Source organism: Melozone crissalis, unplaced genomic scaffold (genome assembly GCF_028551555.1).
Source record: "Melozone crissalis strain CALT ecotype California unplaced genomic scaffold, PUWL_Pcris_2 ptg000006l_1, whole genome shotgun sequence".
NCBI classification, from domain to species: domain Eukaryota; kingdom Metazoa; phylum Chordata; class Aves; order Passeriformes; family Passerellidae; genus Melozone; species Melozone crissalis.
Genome location: NW_026535784.1, coordinates 5,630,905 through 5,653,453, shown reverse-complemented (window position 1 = coordinate 5,653,453; position 22,549 = coordinate 5,630,905). Strand labels below are relative to the sequence as shown.

Here is a 22,549-nt window from a genome sequence, read left to right as displayed (position 1 = left end):
ACAAGGTCCTTTCACACAGGACAATAGAAACACTAAGTCATCTTTGTCTTCCTCAATTAAAAAAACATTCTCACTAGTTAATCAGAATATTTGTCTGTAATCTTAAGCCTTCTCACAATAATAGCTGCTTTCTTAGCTCAAAGAGGACAGAAAAGTGCAAAGTTGTCAAGGTGCATCACTACTAGCTGTTACCATCACTACTACAGCAAAATGCCAGACTACTTCCACCATCTCTCACTCCATGAAGTTAAAGCTCAGGAGATACTTAGTTACTGCAAGCACTTCACTTACACTTGTATGACCAGTAGAGCTTTTAAAAGGATTCAGATCAGCTACTAGTTCCCTCCTCAGCAGTGCTAAAGTCTAAGTTCAACTCCCACAAAGGACTGGACTTAAACAGACATTTTCTTAAATAGACAGGCACAGCGCCACAGTTTTACTTTACATACCTTGATCACTAAGACTAACTAAAACTAAACCAACATTAAAAAAAATTACAACACAGATGCACTTTCACTCATAGTTACATTTGTTATGGGGATAAAAAGTAAAATGTGGAACCCAGAATATTTCAGCCAAACATGAAAAGTAACTTCACAGGTCTAAGTCTGTTGCCTACATGCTGTGCCTGCTTTTCCCTATAGCAGGGATCTTTTGGGCATAACAACTTTCCTTGTAGTAAAACAGCTGCTACACCAAGAGTGTTCTCTCAGAGACTGGTACTGGCTCTGTCATTTCAACAGAACAGAAACTACACTCTGCACTTGTTATCCTCTTATGCAGAAAACCAAAACCTGCATATTCTGAAGGGCATAGTTTTAAACATGACTGAAAATTTAATTAAATACAGAGCTATCACTTATTACTTAAAAGCAATTTCATTCATTCAAGTCATTTGCAAATACAATTTTATTGCAGCATTAGTTTCACGATTTGAGACTGAATGCTTTCTGCAATCAACTTCTGCAGGAAGAGGAAGATAATTTCACTAAATTTAATAAGTGATTTTTCTTCCAGAACACTAGAAAGTTGTCACTAGTATTATACATGCATTGTACTGCACAAAAACAAAAATAATCAAGGAACAAACCCTGCCTAGAGCACATATGATTCAGCTCTGACCTTCAAAATCTTAGCTTTGTGACTGCCAGTTCTGCAGAGGAGTTTAGTTTTAGGAAGCTTTAATATGACTCCTTTCTAAAAAACACATAGCTTCTACTACGGATTATTGGAGCACTGACATAATAACTTAACAAAGAACACTCACTGTGTCATTTCAAGTTTTTCAGTTTCTCAATCCATTTTGCCTAATGAAAGAACCTCAATTCCTCATCTATTTACTACCAAAATACAAACCTTGAACTTCAACATACTTGTTATAACTTGCACCTTCTCATAAACCTTAAGCAACAGATAAAACCTGCCTGACAATCTACTCCTTAGAGACAGCCCAAATTGTCTTAAAAAAAAAAGAAAGGGGAAAAAAGCACATCTCAATTACTTATGGAAAAAATCCCATCCTCCACATAAATCATATTTCACATAAGAAACTTAAATGAATGCCATTTCCATTCAGTCAAATCACACTGTTAGCACAACATCCTGGCCCTATATAGATGGATGACAGAACTTTGATTTGTATGGAGAGACAAATCTCAAGTTATCTAAAAACTGTAATGTGATAAAATACCGCATTTTCAGGGCTTCATTAAAAAACCCCTTGTACTTGTTGATGTTAAAATACATTCAAAGGAGCTGAAAGTCATTTCATGGCCCATGCAACTATGAGTAGCTACTTACAGAACAGAACACTAACACAGCTTAGTATTTACCTTTCTTCCTATTGCTCCATTTTGTTTTTTCGGTGGGGGAGGTTCAAATATTCTTTGCTGTTGCTGTGGAGGAAGGGTGGAATACAATGGAATGATTTTTATGTCACCAACTTCAGGACCTAAGTCATCAATTTCACGTTTTATCCTCTTGCAGGCTTCATCAATCTCCTGCAAAATAAAAATACTGGTTAGAAGAGAACTCCATGAAAAAGGAAGCATATTTAGAGGGCTTATGACAATTAGATTAAATATACACCCTGAAGAACAATCACCATAACTTCTGCTTTAAAAAATAAAAAATCAATCAAGGTGCTTACTGAATCTGCAATCAAATTTCCACAATACTTCAAGATGTTTCAGCTTCTATACTCTAATGAACAGCATAATTTGCATTCAACATCCTTTTTCTTTTAGTCATGTTTCCTAATTAAATCTCTACAAATTGTACTAAAATTGAAATCTCTCACCCTGGAATATTAAACTGCACTCATGACCTTTTCAATTTTCACAGTCTGAAGGAAACCGATGTGCAAGATATTTAAAATAAGCCAATTAAGCTTTAATGTCACGTATCACTAATGCAATTATATGGAAGATTTGCTTCATTGTACCTAATGAGAACAAACACCTTTACAGTATAAACATGGATACTCAAAACCAAACCTCTCAATCCTAGGCTTCAGATCTTACTTCAAAATTAACTGAAATTCCATTTAAGCTGAAGAAAAGTCGCTGAAATTCTCTGAAGATGAAAGATGTTTTATGCTTTTTTCTACAATAGTATTTTCTAGACCATTTTCTGCTTTCCACTCAAAACAGTTGTGAGATTCTGTTTGAATTTTCCCTCATCTGCCTCACGATCGTCATTTGGGGACCACTGAAGAGAAGACCCTCCCCCCCAGAATCTCTGGCTCTGAAGGAGAAAGTCACATGCCAACAAGGTCCTGAGATCTGAGAGCATTGCTAAGTGATTGTTTTCACAGGTGGTGTTTGCTGTATGCTAAGAAGGGAGCACCGTGGCCTTTTTGCAAAAATAGCCTTGGAAGCTGTCCCACCTGTCGGCCTGGCTGGAGCTCTCCTGAGTTTCAGGTGGTCTCCCACAGAAGACCTTCACCTGTTCTATAAGCATCGTGAAAGAAGCCTCTCCATCAAGGACTGAGACATGAAACCCCCATGTGAAAAGGCTCCTCTCCTCCTTCCAAGGACTGGGACTGAAACCCCTAAACCGGGGAGGTGTGTGGGGAGAGGCAAGCTGGTCAAACCTAGATGTTTGCCTGCAGGTTGTGACCACTGGACCAAGAAAACAATGGTTCTCATGGGCTGCCTAGCTTGGACTCTGTGTATCCCCCTTTCTGTTCTTCCCCCCTGAAGACCTTTGTTTCAGTTGCAAAATTTATTCTCCCTTCCCCCAACGAAAAAGAGTATAATTGGGGTCCAGATGAACTGTGCCTCGGAGATCTCCCCAACGTAACAGGCGGATCCTCGACTGGACAGGACCAAAGGACTTCGTCTCTATGTTTGGTAGCTACATCCTCCTCTTTCTCTCTCTCTTCCTTAATCCCTGTATCCCATTTTGCTGTGGTCATTCAATAAAGGTATATTGGTTTTGATTATTACTGCAAATCCCCTGTGCCGTGTCGTTGTCTTTTTTTTGCACCCTGAGATCATCCCACAAACCACCACGAACCCCGTTCGTAAGGACAGATCATGACAACAGCTCAATTGTTCTACCACAGCCCAACTGTTCTAAGCTCATTTCATTTTCAAACAACTACATTTAAGCCAGCTAGGTGACCAAATCGTTATGACAAGATCTAAGTAAAGTTGGATTGCACAGAAATTTATGTTAATGAGTAACACCATTCATTACCTCTAACTTTAAAATCCCAACAGAGCCTTCACTAATGTAACTAAGAGACACACTGACCAACTATTGATCCTCCATCTCAACCAGAGGGGAGAATAAAGTCATGACAAAAAGCAACAGTAGACAAAGGCAAAAATATTTACTACAACATTCTCTGAGAAAAGAGGAGATACCTCCCTTATTCACTAGCCTGAAGCTGAAGTGATACTTTAAACCCTGAAGCAAATGCACAGAACTGGTAATCTAAAGGCTCTGTAAAATGACTGCTCCAAACTGTGATTTGAAAGGCACAAGCAATCTCCATTTTAGAAATCATAAATTCAGGTAGATCTACACCAAATCTGGGTTGTTCACTTGTTTTTAAAGAGACATTTAAATTCTCAGCACAAATGCATGGAGTATGTTTTAAAGAAGCACAGGCAATACTTGTTCAGTATTAATCAGTGTATACAATTAATGTAAGCACGGCAAAAGCCAATTCAGCATTGGATAAGCATTGGCATATCCAATTCAGGATTTTCTATCATTCTAACTGTATGCAGAATCACACACAGATGATAACCAAAACTGGTATCCCCAAGTACACAAGATAGAAGGATTATGTGTAGCAGTAATAGATACCTTTGAGTGTTCGAGATTTGTTTGCATCACAAGAAGATATCTAAATCCAGAAATATGACACATATAGTTGAAGGCACAATCCTATCTTTAATCCTTTGAAGATTCAGTAAGTCTAATTCAATCATCTCACTTTACTCAAGTATGAAAGGCTTCTTAAAAACAAACAAACCATACACCTTGAAATATTTGCACAGCATCTACTCCAAACAAATTCATTATAAACCCCTTCCTGGAATAAAGATTATTGCAGCAATCTGCACAGAAGAAGACACTTCTCAGGCAGAACAACAAGAAGGTAGAGTGAACTTGGACTGTATTTGGATTATGTCTGAAAAAACTCCTCAAAGCCCTGAACTACTGAGTACCTGGGATAGTGGGTAAGGGGGTACAGGAAGCAGGAATAGACACAGGATGAAAGGACCCACACACAGACCCATGATGCCCAGTGCATCAGCACCAAGGACCTGCTTCAGAGGTAAGGAAGAGAACAGGCCTGACATACAAAAAGCATCAGACTTTCGGCAATGCTGAAGTTACAAGATTGATCCTAGTTCTTCACAAACAAGACTTCTTAGTACTAGTATTTGAGAAATACTTCTCAGTAAAATAATATTCAATGAACTTATTCGCTGATGCACTCATGCTAAAAAAAGGTGAGTACCAAAAGGTACAAAACAAGCAGCCACGAAAACAAAGATTACACTAGCATTTGCTCATTTTTCTCAAGCTGCAAGTGTCACAACACATCTGTACTTCACAGAACCCAGTAATCAGACTTGTCCCAGACAGTCATCTCAAGTACTTCAAAGCTTCCAGAAACTTCCTCTTGATCCCCTCAAAATAAATTTCCAATGCACAGGCAATACATAGAGTTAAGCTGCAACACTGTGGAAACTAGAATCAAGCAGCAGTTAAGAACCCCTCAATACTACACTGAACATTAACATGGAGTCCTCAACATTCTTCCACACCATCAGCCACTTCAGTGATTTTCCTTGGAAAAGCTTCCAAAACAACTACAATCAGTAAAGAGAATCTATTTCTTTTTACATGTACTAGTGATCAACAAGATAATGGTGTGGTGAATATTTTTTGACCAGGAAAAACAAAGTCACCTCAACATCCAAATGACAGTAAACAATTTTCATTTTGAATTTACAGCTAAGTAAAAATAGCTTAAAAAAACCCCAAAACCATAATCTGGAAAATAATTTTATCAAGATTATTATTATTAAATCAAATTTAACATAACTGAAATGGTGTTCCTTCCAACAAATCAGTGTGATAAAGACTGAGTCTAGACAAAAACCTAAGCATGCTGCTTTGTTTTCAAATAGCTGGTGAGCAACAGGCAATATTTAGAATATCTGTCAAATTAGGTGAATTTAATTCAAGAGTTTAAGTATCAATAAGCAATTCTAAGACCCCAAAAAGCTTCAGGATTTCAACTTCCATTTGTGCAAGACCTAAGTCTGTATGGGAACCAATACTTAGCATTGTATTGTTTAGAAAACAAGGCAAGACCAGGGTGCACAGTTTCCCTTCAATTGATTAGTAACAGCAGTGCACTACAGCATGTGAAGCCTGTTAACAACACAAATGAGTCCTGAACTCTCAGAATGCCAGGACTGAAACCCAGAGGACCATAAGTTTTCCTGTGGCTTAACTTCAAGAGTACCACTTACAGGACTAATGCTTACATCTTCACCCCACCACCATCTTTGATGCATACTAGTAAATACTTACAGACTGAAAGCACAAACAGGACTTTGTTCATGTCCTGAACAAAGCATTACTAAGTAATATTCAGCAATACTCACCTTTTTCCCTAAAGAAAACATAACTTACAAAAGCCTTATTACTAAAAATCTTCCAGGTATGACTTTTAAAGACTGACTGTGCCAGTTCCTGGCTCCTCAGGCTCTGTGTCAAAACACATAGCAAAGAGAAACTTGGAAGTAATTGAAGCACAAACCAATACCTTATCAGCTGCCTCCAATAACACATTTCCACTGCTCTGTAGCATCTCACTACTTCAATACCTAACATACCCTAGCTCTGCATCAAAAACTAAGGATTTGAATGTATTATTAGCAGTTTATATAAAAGGAGCTGTATAAAATTAATCACACAAGAGACTGATTTTGCCTATTATGCACATTACTTTTTTCTGCTGTTGAAAATGAAGTCTTTATTACATGTTCAAGCTGAATGCTCAGTAGAAATTCCCTTCCATTACTTTTCCTGATAACATTTTTGCAGTCAAAAGTAAGGTGTTCATACTGGAGACCATGAACAACACAAAAATATTCTAGGAGCAGTTGCACATCTTACTGAGTTAGTGCACCATGTCTTTAAGAAGCAAGTTTGTGCTGAAAAAAATACGTGATTCTTACTAGCTCCACTACAAGCTCCATTCAGTGGTAGGTAAAAAATAAACAAACCCAAACCCACAAACATCAAAAGAAACCCAGAATGACAAGCAGCAATGCAGTTCACAGAATCACAGAACAAGAGGTTGGAAGGAACCTAATGGATCATCTAATCCAACCTGTCTTGTCAAAAAGACAGTCTAGGAAAGATGGCCCAACACCCTATCCAGCTGAATCCCACCGGTCCAATGCTGTGGAACCCACCACTTCCCCTGGCAGTTTATTCCAATGGTTGATTATTCCCACTCTGAAAAATTATCCTCTTGTGTCTAATCAAAATCTCATCAGGATTAACTTTTATCTATTACCCTCATCTTCTCATGTGGGTGTGTGTAAAAAGGGAGCCTCCATGTATGTTGTAGCCACAGTTTAAATACTGGCTCATGATGAGCCTTCTTTTCCTAAGGCTGAACAAACCCAGCCCCCTCAGCATTTCCCACTCCTTTGAAAATATTTGTGGCCTCAAGTTACCGAGTTCCATTGCTCTTGCAAATCCAGCCCTTCTGTTTGTGTGCTAGACTCACCTGTGCTGCCATGGAGAAGGTACAGTGAAATTACAGTGACAGTAAACAGCAGTTACTGACTGAGGGACCATGAGTGACCCTAAGCCAAAGTGATTCCACTGCCAGCATGCACTCTAACTCAAGGCCAGAGTGGGCTGCACAAACAGCCACTGAACCTGCTGGCCAGGCTCCATTCAATCATAAGGGCAAAGCTGTATCCCATCTTCACAAAAACCCTTTCTACAAAAAGATGGTGACTAGTGATGTCATTTAAGCACATTCAATGGGACAATTTGAGCACCTGGCATGCAAAATAGAGTTCAATGACTTTGTAAACACAGTCCTTGGGAACGTTATTGCAGAACCCCTTTCTTCAGCTGATCCTGTATTTGGTACCCCTAAAGAATCTCACAGGATGAGCAAAACACCTTCCTCCTTTCAGCATTTGAACAAAATTAGTATTACTGCTCTTCTTTCAGTTCATGCTGCCCAACTCCCCAAATACTTCCTATCTGAATCTAAACAGGACAACTTGTGTTCACTCTTAGTACACAGACTTCCTCTTAACCTCACCCAACCACTACCAACTGACACCAAAAGAGTAATCAAGTTTTACTTCAATTAGCATATAAGAAAGTCTCTGTTTTCTTTCAATTAGAGTTCAACCAGTCTCACAGTGATGAAAATATTGTGTCTTTAAAATAAATCCTCATTTATCAAGCTTTCTATCAAACACATCAAAAATGTTTTGTAACTCTTTTCTAAACCACTAGTTTTACCAATATCATTTTAAGCTCTTCTAGAATACTGAACTTCACAGCAACAATTTTAAGTATATATATCAACAATCAAGAACACTCCTGATCTGTACTTCACATCTTCAGATGCAGCTTAGATACTCTCTCATAAATGTATAACAATGTATTTGGCTTTATAAAAAAAGGGTGACAGAGAATACAAGTGGCATTTGTAAATGCCCATGTTACCAGAACATGTAAGACAGATCTATATGGTGGCTGTGTCACTATTTCTGTCTTTCCCACCCCACAAGTTTAATCTTTAAGTATGTAACACCTACTCTGGAATTACTGATCTTAATGGAGTGTAAAATCTAATACTGTTTTAGGAGAACTCCAGTAGAAAATAAACCAGTTGCCTCTCAGATCTGCAAGCTTAACAAATTTGTATCTACAGAACTAGACTACCAACCTTGTAATCCCAAAGACTGAGAACAAGTTTGACAACACCTATTGTCTAAGAAAGACATGTTGACTGAAATGTAATTATGCTTTTCTCTTGTGAAACAAAATCCCTCTCAGTTTCCAATTTCGCCTGTGACTGATGACAGGCAAGCTAGCTCACAGCTATCCAGGTGTGGTGGGCTGATGCTGGCTGTAAGCCAGACACCCACCCAAGCCTTTCTATCCCCCCTCTGCAGCTGGACTGGGGAGAGAAAATACAAGGGTTCATGAGCTGAGACAAAGACAGAGAAGTCACTCATCAAATTCCACCACAGGCAGAACAGGCTCAGATTAGAGATATTAACTGAATTTATTACTAACAAAATCAGAGCATGATAATGAGAAGTAAAATAAAACCCTCAAAACACCTTCCTCCCCCCTCCCCCCCAGCTCTACCTCCTGCCCAGCAGCACACAGAGACAGGGAACTGGGGTTATGGTCCGTTCATCACAACGCATTTCTCTTGCTTCTCAGGAAGAGGAGCCCTTCTGCTCCAACATGAAACCACCCCATGGAAGACAGCTCTCCATTAACTTCTCTGACATGAGCCCATCTCATGAGTACAGATCTCTGCCAGCTGCTGCAGCACAGGTCACTCTCCATGAGGTCAGTGACCAAGGACAGAATGCTCCAGAAGGGGCTCTGCTCTCCACAGGCCCTCACATGGTCACAGTTTCTGTCAGGTGGATTCTGCATCCTCATCCTCCATCTCCATGGGCTGCAGGGGCACAGCTGCTTCAACACAGGCTGCACAAGCTCCAGGAGAATCCCAGCTCTGGTGCCCAGAGCACCTCCTCCCTCTCCTTCTGCACTGACCTTGGTGTCTGCAGTCGTTCCTCTCACATGTTCTCAACCTACTCTCCTCTGGCTGCAATTATAACTGCTCAATACAGACTGTGGGTTGTTTTCCTTCTTAAAAATGTTGTCACAGAGATAACCACCACTGGCTCAGCCTTCATCAGTGGCACATCCATCTTTGGAGCTGCCAGGGATTGACTCTGCTGGACATGGATGAAGCTTCTAGTAGCTTCTCAAAGAAGCCACCCTGCTTTGAGAAGCCACCCTGCTACCAAAGCTTGGCCATGCAAACCCAATATACCAGGTTATACCTTTTTTTGAACACTGGCAGTAAACATGAACACTGTTCTGAAATGTTCTTGATATACCGGGGAGTCCTACTTCAAAATGTTCATTCCTACTGTATTTTGCTTTTAAACATTCTCTTTTGTTACTAAGGGACTTAAAAGCAGTTCATACAATGTAATCATAGACTTTTGTTCCTTTCAGGATTCAAGAAGGAAATTTTTACTGAATACATATTTCTACACCATTAACAACAATTTTATCATCATCCAGTAGCAGGCTAATACAATTAAGATTCCTTTAGTTTCCAAACACATTTAGGCTTCTTTTAATTTTCTGGGCATGACAACACTGAATCTTCCTCGCTATCTCCAGGTTTCATCATCTTCTCTATGTCTTAACTAATCTGTACTAATTAACTGCTATCCATCTTAAATCCCATACGAAATTACTTCAAAATCATTTGGATGAGAAGACAGTAGCCAATAAGGAACCCCATTCTACCACAAGCCACTGCAATTACATCTAATTTTCAGCCTCTTAAACTCTTAAGTCACATTTGCACCATTTCAGCTAAAGCATGCTCCTTTGCCATAATTTAATTTAGCCGTGTATATGCACCTTTCTGACAAGAAAAACAAATAATCTTGCACTCTACTGATACTGTTTAGAAGCATCTAAAACAACTACAAAGTATTCCTGCCTAGCATACACCAATTTTAGTCTAGCTACTAAGCCTAATGAACTTGAAGCACATAGTGGTAATGGTACCTACAGCACACTTTCCTATTCTCAAGAGTACAGCAGGTCACACCACTTTAGATTCAACAGCGATACACACAGAGATTCTATTATGATGCTCAACAGAGGCCCCAAAATGTCATTAATCAAAAGGGTTAAAGTATTTCTAGACTTCACTACAGAAGCTAAACCAGACTTTAATTTCATGCTAACCACCCAAACTAAGACTAGGTCCAGGCAGAGCCAACTCCAGTGCCCCTGGGTAGTACCATCAACTGACACATGGACAACTCTAGACTGCAGAGCACAGGGTGCTAGCTTACCAAGGCATGTTTTAAAGTGATTCAGTAATACAGTGTCAGATGCTTTTATGCTCAATTATGTACACTTATGAGCATGTACTGTGTGTGGCATTTTATTCAGAATTCGCTTATAATACATTATGTCCTTCAAATGAACCCCATGAAAATCAAATAACCTGTTCTCACAAAAGAACAGAGTACATCTGTAGCACTGGCAGGTCTGGAGTCCAGAGCCATTTGCCAAAGGAGGACACTTATCCCATGGCCTGCAGTGATGGTTTTAACAGTTATTTAGAGTAATACATAGCACGTGATGTAGCAAGCACAAAATCCATAAACCAGAAGGCCACGCATTTGGGCTCTGTGAAAGGCTGAAGACCAGCCTGACCCAGCATCTTGCTAGAAAAATAAAATCTGCTGAAACAGCAGGACAGCAGTGTTCCTTTCTCTTGCCACCAATTTTCACCCTTCTGCAACAGCTGTTTCACTAATTCACACATTTAAGTACCCAGCTAGTCTGAACTCGACTTCAAACTAAAACCAAGCAGGTAGGTTTCTAAGCCACTATCACTGAAAGTAATTCTTCCTACCTGTTCTTTAGCTTACAGCAATACTCCTATCAAAGAAGGACAATTGTAAAAGTGAAGAGTATTTGCTTTTATAGTGACAGTCATTGCTTTGGTTTTTTAAGGGAGCTGACCTGCCAGAAGACACTTTAATCAAATGTCTTGCAACTCATGCAAGAGGCAACACATCTTTATGGGTGGAAAGTCTACTCAAGAAACCAGGGTACCTTTAGCATCACAAGTTACTTGTACCACATCCCCCCTTGGCATAGTTAAGGTTGTGTTTGCTTATAAGAAAGACATTGAGATGATCCACATCCCTTGAAAAGTATTTCTTCAAGAGTACTAACTGAAAGAAGAATGAGTTGAAGAATGTTTTTGCTAGCTGCACTTCCCCTACTAAAAACACATTTAGGTTGACTGAGTCCAGCAACCTTTCAAAATGTCTACAGGTTTTTAACCTCTTCTCCATCTCAGTTCACCAATATGGACACTAAAAAGAGCTTCAAAGAAAGATCAGGACTAACAAAAAAAACCACCCCAGGTTATTTCAAGTAAAGTATTTAAAATTTCCAGAAAATCCCCATTTCCTGATGCAGTTTAGCTTAAGTGCTTGTACACAATACTCCTTTGCAGGGCATGGAGTCTATTTCTAAGACCTAACTCTGAACTTAAGGTACATAAAGTCTCTAGGCTAACACAGCAAGTTATTGATAAAACCCCAAAACGTGAACACTCTTATTAAAGCTACTACTAAAAGCTAAGCAGCAGAACCAAATGGTTATTCTTCAGATAAGTTGTACAATACATGTGAACAGAATTATCTTTTCAATAAAAACTGAGGACGCTCTCAGGCACCCCAATCTTTGGAGTTCCTATCAGGACAAACCTAGGGTTCATTCTCTGGGTTTCTGTTTTTGCAGTACTTGAGTTGATGAGCATTTTGATTTTAGAAATGCCTTGCAAACCATTTACATTACAGATATGTACAATGTCAAAGGACCTAAAGTGTATGGCAGGTAAACCTCAGGTTATCTAAACAATAAACTAGAAAAGGAAACTGTTTTAGTCTACACTGCTTCACTTGAAGCAGTTTCTGTATGAAACAATGAACAGAAGAAAATACCTCTTGTCCAGTAAGAAAGAGTAAGAGATCTCCTTCTTCTTCTTCACACATGTGGATTTGTATCACTGTTCGAATGGCAGCCTCAAGGTAGTCCCTTTCAGGTTCTGGAGTATAGAATATCTCCACAGGATGGGTGCGACCCGGGATCGTTAGCAGAGGACAGTTATCAAAATAGATCTGAAACTTGCCAGCATCTAAAGTAGCACTCATAACTATAACCTGTAGAGTTGGAGGACAAAAAGTTACTCAACATTTAGAACTTGTGACATGTTACACATGCAATGTGTAATTTTAAGAAAGTAAATTGCTGACTGTGACATAAGAATGCTTTTATTACCTGAACACAGCACCCTTGTTATATTCAAAAAAATTTCAAGTCAAATACATAAGGTTAAGCTACAATTGTATTGTTTCTAGGAGCTTCCTCAATACAAAACAGGTTCAGAATTTCCTAGGGTTAGCCTTCTAATATACATTATCACAGATCAAAAAACAGTAATAAAAATCAGCTAATGGTAAGCACACAGATACTTTATCCAGTATGACTGCAACTACAACAGAGATGCTGTTGGACTTCATCATTACTGACCTTCAGATCAGATCTTTGTCTTACAACTTCCTTCAAAACTCCCATCAAGATATCCGTAGCCAGTGTTCTCTCATGGGCCTCATCAAGGATTATAACGCCATAGCGCTCCAGCAAAGGATCGTTCATTGCTTCCCGAAGCAACATTCCATCAGTCATGTACCTGAACAAACAGAAACCATTCCAGCTCACACTCTGCTTGTTAGGCTGGATGCAGAATACTCTTCCATATTCACTACATTGCTTGAACTAAGCCTTTAATCAACTTTTTAAATGTACTAACACCAGCAAACTACTTCCAGCATTGTAACATGCCCATTTGAAGTTCTCAAATAGAAATAGAGTACAAGTGGAATCTGGGATTATGGGGGGAAAGCTTAAAAGAAAAGGGGCAGGGGAAAGGGGAAACAAGGTTTAGTAACATTTACAATAGTTTGTAGAGTATTACTGGCAGACATCCACACCTGAGCTCAAGAAACAGGCAAAGAAAGGGGAAAACACCATCTAAAATCCAAGATGTACTGTTTCTGCAATTGTTCTCCTTTTCTGTCTGCAGATCATCTGTTCACTTCTTGCTTTTCTGGTACTGTTACATTTTTTTCCATATTATCTTTATGCCCAGTCCTTTACCTACTTGTACGACCAAAGAGAAGTCATCTCTTGATAGAAAAGCATTGATCCTTGAACCACACTGTGATGTTTTTAACATAGCATTCTGAATGTAATCCACAAATGATGTATTAAATGCACCTGTTTCCTGGTAGCACAGGAATCTATAGCAGCTGACAAGTAAAACACTCCTGTGTGCCTCAGAGCCAGGTATAGGCCAGTTTTGAATCTTCGGAAAGTTCTCTTTACTGAAATAAGCTACTGAACTTCACCAGAAGTAGAGTAGAAGACACCACACATAAACCATCAGCTGAATGTACAACAAAGAGAAACTGCCACGTTGAAGGGCTTTATTATGAATAGCACCTTAAGAATAAAACATTTATTCAGATCACCTCCTTTTTTATGGATAATTTAAAATTAATTTCTATAGGGTGCAGTGCCTTCTTTAGGAGGAATGAGTAATTTCCAACTCTTTTCATGCCTCACACCTCTCATTTCTCTCAGCTCATGCTACAGCTCCCATGTCTCTTCCCCACTCAGACACAAAGCACCGATCCACAGAGTCACTCCCTTATTAGTCCTTTCATAACTTTGCTCTCATCCTTCACTACCCTGCTGTTCCGCCACCTCCAAGAATGCTGTTACACCTTTACCTGACAGCTGTCACACTTACTTCAGGATGGTTTTAGCACTGCTGCAATCCTCAAAGCGAATGGAGTAGCCGACCTCCTGGCCCAGCATGACGTCCATCTCGTCGGCCACGCGCTGCGCCACGCTCATGGCAGCCACCCGCCGCGGCTGCGTGCACGCCACTCCCCGCTTGGGGCCCGGCAACGAGCGCATGTAGTCCACGCACCACTGAGGGATCTGGCACGAACACATTCAGTGATCAACACCCTTCAAATGGTCACACACCATCTGCAATCTTTATACTGAACTCTAAGTCAGTTAGAATTCCACAGAGACGTCAACTGCACACGCAAAACCAGGCAAAGCAGGAGAGACTGGACTAGAAATAGACTAGTTAGTTGGATTCAGTGCCACTAAATAAGGCCTATTCTTGTTGTATGTACATAACTATCTGTGAAGTTATCAAGGAAACACATAGGTTCTAGGTACATTTTACCCATGTTAGATCAATACCTTTTACAGATATTTGGCAGCAGCCAACATGCTCCAGAGCAACCAAAATTAGCCCTAACACACACAAGATTTGAGATCAGTAGCACAATTAAAGTTTTAAGTAAGCAAAATGTATTTTGTGTCTTGAAAAAGTAATGCTTATTAATATGTTTAAGTAAAAATAATTATTTTAGTAATAAAGAATTGTCTTAGCCAGTAAGTGCAACAAATAAAATGAACAGACAATTATGTTCATTAAGTTTATTACTATTCTTTGGAAATTTCATCAACCAGATATAAAACCCCTATGCTTTCCTTCCTGTGTTAGCACTCCTTTTATTTGCCAGTCTGTAGTTTTCTGCTCCTTTAGGAATCTGGAAACAGTAAGAATCATCCAAAATAAGATTTATTCAGAATTCCTATAGTCAGTAACAGTTTGAGGGAGATTATTCTCAACATGTTCCCAGTGTGACACTTTGTGAGGAGACATCTCCAGGCCAAACTAGTTCCAAGCCTACAGACCAAAAAACCCACTTGTTCTTAGTAATTACTTTCCAAGGATTCTTAAAAGCACAAAGAGGAAAAGAAAACATACCCTTTACACATGGAATTCCAATGAGGAATAAGAGAGAAAGCAGTATAATTTAAACGTCAGTTCTTCATTATTACATTTTCATAGCAAAATGGACATAAGTAAACAGTAAGACATAACCAGAAGCAGATCAGTGTAGCCTTAAGCATTTTTTAGTGAAGAATATACTTCCACTATAAATACAGGAATAAAGCAAACAGAATCAAAATATGACAGGAGCCTACTAGACTGCTGTGAAGAACTCAAATTTCTGAAAATCCTATTCAAAACTAGAACTAATAGCAGTTCTTGAACACTAACAGCAGCAACATGAAACCTATCTTGTAACATATACATGCCTGCCCAGCTTCCCAAGTCACTAGTAACAGCTCAACTAAGTGTATTAGTATATATAAGTATATTAGGTGAAGCTTTTTGACTTAAAACAGAGCAAGTCCTGAAATAAATTTTGAACCAACAGGTCTGCCAGGCCACTGCAGCATGAAATAAAACCAATTTAAAATTGATTTTCCAGTAAGCAACAAAACCTTCAGCAGTGGTGTCAAATGAAAGAAAAGGGCTCCACAGACTTCCCTGTGCTAAGCTGATACAGACAAGCACCCAAAGACTTTTCCTGTCCAGCTTTCAAAGACACACAAATACTGGGAAAAAGGACTGTGCCATATTGCATTTTTTACTTCATTCATGTCTGGGAATATACTCTCATTTGGTTATTATGAAACCAGGCTAAAGTTAATCTCACTGACAGAAAAAACCCCACCCTATACCATCATCAAAATCCCAGACTTTCCGCATAAAAAGGTCATTTTATAAGTATCAAAAGCAGGAGGAATGGCTTTAGCACCATTTCACCTCAAGGACTTTCTCAAGTAAGAGATTTTCAAATATGACTTCCATAAACATGAGGAGGTATTGACTACACACAGTGGCCTCTAAGATCGAGGATAAATGGACTAAGGATTGTTAAACACTACTTCAAAGCCAAAGGAACCTCATCATTCTAAGGAATGCATAGCAAGAGACAGAAGAGCACTGCCCTTTCTGGCTTTTTTGAGCCTCTCTAACAGCTTGAAAACTTCCTCAGTTAAAAGTTACAGGGTAGAATTCTCTGAATTTTCATTATTTGAGAACCTGTATCAGTTCTCCTGCACACTAAAGGACAAGGATTAAGCTATATTCCACATCACCTTGTTTCTGGACTTTGTCAAGAAGCCCTGCTAAAGAAGTGGCATCACTTATGTTACACCAATACACAAAGGAGATGCCACTCTAACATTGTCTTTACCAGAGTGAAATTATATCAGAACCACATATGATCCCAGATTTAAGAGTGAATGCTGCAATTACAGCAAGTAATTACCCCTTCCTAAGAGAAATCTGGCACACCCATTTCACCACTGAGCCTGTTTCCTGTGCATTTAGAAAAACCACTTAACTTTGAAGGTTAAGTTTAAATTACCAATCAAAGTACTGCAAACACTAAAGAACTGAAAATTAATGCCTTGGCTTCCAATATACTCCTTCAGTGCTTTGGGGTTTAAGTATATATAAAACAAGTGAGTAAAGTGTCTCACTTCTTTTTCCATTGTCTGAGCCAAGCATTTCCAAGCCTGGGTGTTCTACACAACTAATGGGAAAACATGCACATAATCACAGAATCACAAAATGGTTTCAGGTGGAAGGAATCTTAAAGATCATCTGGTTTCAACCATCCTGCAATGGCCAAGGATGCCACCCACCAGACCAGCCTGCTACAAGCCCCATCCAACCTGGCCTTAAACACCTGCAGGGATGAGGCACTCCCCAACTTCTCCAGGAACCTGCTCTGGCATTCTACCGCTCTGACACTGAAGAATTAACAACACCTAATGCAAATCTCCCATCTCTCAGTTTAAAAGTCATTTCTCCTTGACCTGCCCCTATCTGCCCATGTAAAAAGTCACTCTCCATGTTTTTTAAGTCCTCTTCAGGTACTGAAAGGCCACAATGAGGCCTCCCTGGAGCCTTCTCTTCTCCAGGCTGAACAATCCCAACTCTCTCAACCTGTCTAAATAGGAGAGGTGCAGATAATCAGGGAAGGGACTTGAAAGGCAGCATGTCACTATCAAAAACATATTTACTACTGTATAGCCTTCTATTACTACAATGAAAGAAGATATTCATTTTGGAAGTAGTATTTTTCAAATATTGCTTGCTTTTATTTGTATAAGGGTGACATTAAGAGCTTATGTACACTTGCAGTTTGAGCATTAAAGGATTTCTTAACTGCAGAAAGGTATTAATCTTGCTCAGATTGATGAATTTAAGAAAAACAATCATCCCCAAACAGGTTTTAAGACAGCAATTGACCACAAAAATGATGTGACACTACCATATGCAAAATGAAGTTTTCATTAGGTGGCAGTATAATTTTTAGTGGTATGTCCCTATAGACACTGTCAATTGCTTAAAAATGTATCTGCAACTTCACAGAGCAAATTCAGAGGAAGCAGGGAAGCTTCCAAGACAGCTAACATGCTTCTGGTAGCTTAAATCCCATTTTTAGGAAAGATGTGTAACACTACTTAAACCCTTTCAGAAACTAAGGTTAAAGTAGTAAGATAATGCAGGAAAAGCTTCATGCCTGAGGAATGACATTGATACAACCCTCAGATCTTTACATTTTCAGATCACAACAAGTAATATTGTTTTTGTAAATGTAAGCACCATGTTTAACATAATTATATGGGCTACTGCATCTTCCAAATCACTACATAATCAAACCTTTCTGAAGAATTCTATACAGACCTGGTCCTGGCTTACACAGTTAAAAAAATATAGATAATATCATAATACTACCTGCTAACATAACACTGGTCCCTAGAATGTGCAACAAGGTCCTGTAACTTTAGATAGTTCAGGGACAGCTATAAAAGATATTAAATATACTATGTCCTTCACATTTTCTCAACATCCAAAATTGTATGACCAAAAGTTTACTGCCTGTACGACTTAAAGCTAGCTATAATCCATTTTAAAAAGTCTAAAATATTCTTCTGGTTTTATTTTCTGCCTAGGTGAAAGGATTTTATCAGATTACAGAACAAAAAACTCATTTCTTCCGTTAGTTTTCAACACAGACTTTAAACAGCAAACTAGAGGATAGTTTTGAACAAGTTTGCCCTGCTATAAATACCCAGGTGTTCCTTGTATATTAGATATTCCCTGTTCACTGGTCCTCAAAATTTTTCTTAAGGCTTAAGGAGGCTCTGCACATCTGTTATCACTGCTTTTGGTGCTGAGGAAGACTTAAAGCCAGCAGTCTACTAAAAAAAAAATAGAAAAAAAGTGATTTTCAACTGCAGCACTAAAAAGCTTTACAACCTCTGAGAGGTTTCAGCACCAAAGAAACACAAGACTTCACCTTTCAATTTTGAGCACCACTAAAAGCTAATCAGATGTCAGAACTGTATCTGACACTTCAATTCCTTTTATCTGTAGCAGTAGGTTTCATAAAACATGAACAAGTTCATACTTTGTAGCTGCCATCTACACAGACAGCTAAATAAATTATTTGGAACCACCACTTCAGTTTGTGGATTAGTAACACTTCTGTCCCACCATTAAAGCTCTATCTTCCTCTAACAGAAACCTACCAATTATAAAGCTCAGTGGAAGCAGGGGCCTGGAAACAGTACTGGATTGTTGAAGTGGAAGAAGCTGCAAAATTCTCCTCACGTTCTGCACTCATTAAGCAAATGTAACATTCATCACATTAGTTTTGCACACAGTTTGTGAAGTATTCTTACACAAATTATTTCTCACACACAACCACGACCTTTAAAAAAATGCAGTATCATATAGATATGAACTCACCTGTGTTGTTTTACCAGACCCAGTCTCTCCAACCAGCACAAATGACTGATGCCTAACCAAAATATCCGTAAATCTTTCCTTATATTCCCAGACAGGAAGCTGTAGCCTTTTTTTCAGGATATCATAATATCGTGGGGTATGTGGCAGATTTGTGAAAGGGTTAATACTGTGTGGAATCATTGCTGGCTTTATGGCTGGTAACCCAGCAGATGCATAGTAGGTGGAGTTGGATGCAGGTCGCAGATCTTTCTCCTTGTCCCTCTCCCTGTCACGATCTCGGTCTCTGTCGCGGTCCCTGTCCCGGTCCTTGGAACGGTCATCCCGGTCCCTGTCCCGGTCCCGATCTTTGCTAAAACGGGGCAAGAGCACAGGAGAAAATGAGACACTTGAATATTTCAATGCAGAGGAGGAATTTTAACACAAAGCAACGCTTAAAGGTGCCCAACCCCAATCTTCAAAGTCTTGTAGGCAGCCACCTGGGAGGATAAGCACCAAGCAGTAACAGCAGCACACAGGATGCAACATTAGATAGACACAGCTACACTTATTGTACCCAAACACAGCAACAGCTCCTCTCATTACAGGCAAGACTGAATAAAGCTATCACATGGAGAGAGCAATGTTTTAACTCCCTTCATCTCATGTTTATAAAGAATCAGCTGTGCAGTGTAGTTATCTCACCGCTGCAGAAAATAAGATACTAGTGTTTTTGCCTATCCACCAAAGGAACTATACCCATCCAAAAAACTAACTCAAGATAATAAGTAATAACTGTAATAATGGAAGCAAAGTTTGATTTCATTGTTCCACAATTACTCTGCAGCTTTATTTTTGTTTCAAGTCTTACACAAAACTCTGACTTCATCAACTTTGGTTGTTGAGTCTGGAACTTAAGACTTAAAACCAGCTAGTACAGTTCACAGAATCAGAATAATCTAAGTTGGAAATGACCCTTAAGACCATGGAGTTCAACTGTTAACCCAACACTATCAAGCTGCACAGTATCTTCTCCAGTATCACCTCCTACCACACATCTGAACAGCACTTACGTATTTGCATTTGTTCCAAATATTAAGTAGAAAAATTCACTGCATGTGCAAAAGAAAAACAATATTCTCAAACTCTGACCTAAGTCTTTTTGAGAGTTTCTGATTCTGCAAGTCATTGTACTTGTTCCTGCAAATAATCCCCCTCTTCCTACAAACACACTTACAAAAGAATTCTTAGTTTGACCCAAAAACTACAGTTTCTTATTAAAAATTCCTACTCAGGACTTTGAAACAAGCCCTGCTTCACAAAAACAATCCATTTCATTTTAAACTAGATCAAGTTAAAAAGATTAATGGCATCTTTGCCTGCAAAACTGAAGGCATCCTCAGCTTTGTCTCTTTTTGTACATTAACTGAAATTCCATCAAAAAGGCAAAACAAACTAAGTCAACACCAGATTTATAGTAAGAGCACACAAAAACACGTCTAGAATATATTAATCAAAAAACAAAACCTTGCCCTCCTTCTTCACCAACACTCAGGCAGGTCTAGAGACTATGTCCAAAGAAAACTCTTGCCAACACTGCTCTCCACAGCTTTTTTGTTTTGAACATGCATTTGGCACTCAAATGTAACCACTGAAATAATACCAAATTCTGAGCTATAGAGAAGATGCAGTAATCAAAATTATATTAGCACTGATTCTATCAATTTTAATTTAAATGTGCTGTGCTTTGGAAACAACCACCACTACTCTTCTTGTATAAATGAATGTAATGTATGCAGCCCTTTTTTTCTCAGTACTCTAGCTTTAACATCACTGCTAACACAGTCACATATTGTACAAGCTGTAAAATGCCAGGCAGGTACTGCAGAAGCCAACAGGCTCATACTCTCCACAAGGAAGTTACCCCTAGGAACTAGGCTCCATTATGCTGCTCAGAAAGGTCTAAGAGCCCAAGAGCATTCATCAGACAGCAACAAAGCTCGGGGCTTGGCTGAGGAGCTGTTCACCTTCTACACAGCTACAGGCACCAGGACATGCAAGTGCACGGGCAGACAGCAACATCACTGGCAGGAAAAAGAAATAAAGGTGTAAAAGCAATTCAAGAATGATAAAGCCAGGGTAAAATTCAACAACACACTTCACTACAGGCAGAATAAGTCACACTACTAATGTGCAGGCTGGGATTTTTACAGTATTCTTTTGTATATGTACGTTTCTGAAGGAAACATATCCTTCACTGCAAATAAACCAGACCAACAAAATCTATTCCACAACCACTTACCTAAACAGTATAATGTCAGCAGCTTGTGCATGACACACCATCAAGTGTAGCTACCCACATGCTTCAGCCCCCTGAGGCAGCCCTAGAGCTAAAATGAACAGATCCCCACTGCTGCCCACCCTTCCCAGGTGTCAGCACAAGCATTTCACCAGCCTTGTGAAGAGCCAACCTTTCCACCTGCATTCATTTTAACTTGGATCAGGATCTCTGATCTGGCCTCCTAAACACTCCCTTGTAGCACTTATTTTCTGTGTTGGTAGTTACTGGCATGGGCTTTAACAAAAATACCTCATGGTCAAAAAGTGAATTAAGTGGACTACAAATACAGTCCATCATGGAAAGTGCCATTAATCTTCCATTTCTCAGTTTCTCCTCTGAACTCTTACAGCTTTTATACTGTACAAACAGAAGGAAAACCTACCAAGCTCTACGTACATTTCAGAAGTAAAACTATTTATGTGTTAATGGAGTTGAAAGTCTATTTCTTTTTTCAAAAAGCAGAAGAGAAGTGGGCAACCAGATCCTACCACAGAAACAACACAACATACAACATGCCCTCAAACTTACTCTCTAACACAATTATCCAGCAGCACTTTCTGTCCCTGAACTGTTTACCAGTATTCCATTATTACTGAAGCTTAGCAGACACACTCCCTTGGTCAACAAGGAAAAAGAACAATGACAGTTATGCTGCCATATTAATATCCTTAACTTTCCAAAAATGTGGCTTGGCAGTTCTTTACTTATAAACTGTCACATTTTAGCTGCTTGTTCATTATTGCACAGAGAAAACAGAACTCAAACACGAAAATTTACACTAAAATAATAATTTAATCACATTTGTTTTACACCGGAACCTGTAACAGCCTTCATGATCAGAAGGGGGCTGGGATTTTTTGCTCTGCTTCTAAGGGCAAAAGTCTGGTCTGCTATTTGCTTTCACTTCCTTATATTCCTTACATGAACAGCGTATATGAACATCCACAGATGAACAAATGAAGCACTACAGCAATCACTAAATAAGCATGCTTTTTTGATTAGAAATCATATAAGAAAAAAAACGACTCAAGGTAAACACTGATCATCACAGTGAAAGTTTAAGCCCATGTAGGAGATCATTAGCAGCAACATTTGATGCAAAAAAGGCAACACAGCTAAAGGAATTTCTGTTCTACACACAAGTCAACCAA

The 22,549-nt window shown here is 39.1% G+C and overlaps 1 protein-coding gene across 1 annotated transcript in view; it reads right to left on the bottom strand.

Annotated features, from left to right (window-relative positions):
- DHX15 (DEAH-box helicase 15) overlaps positions 1-22,549 on the bottom strand; it is a 45,674-nt gene that overhangs the window by 20,585 nt on the left and 2,540 nt on the right. The window contains exons 2-6 of the mRNA XM_054296060.1: positions 19,082-19,430; positions 14,186-14,379; positions 12,904-13,063; positions 12,315-12,533; positions 1,833-2,000 (exon numbers count right to left, since the gene is read on the bottom strand). Of these exons, the coding sequence (XP_054152035.1) occupies positions 1,833-2,000; positions 12,315-12,533; positions 12,904-13,063; positions 14,186-14,379; positions 19,082-19,430 (1,090 nt within the window). The remainder of the gene's footprint in view (positions 1-1,832; positions 2,001-12,314; positions 12,534-12,903; positions 13,064-14,185; positions 14,380-19,081; positions 19,431-22,549) is intronic.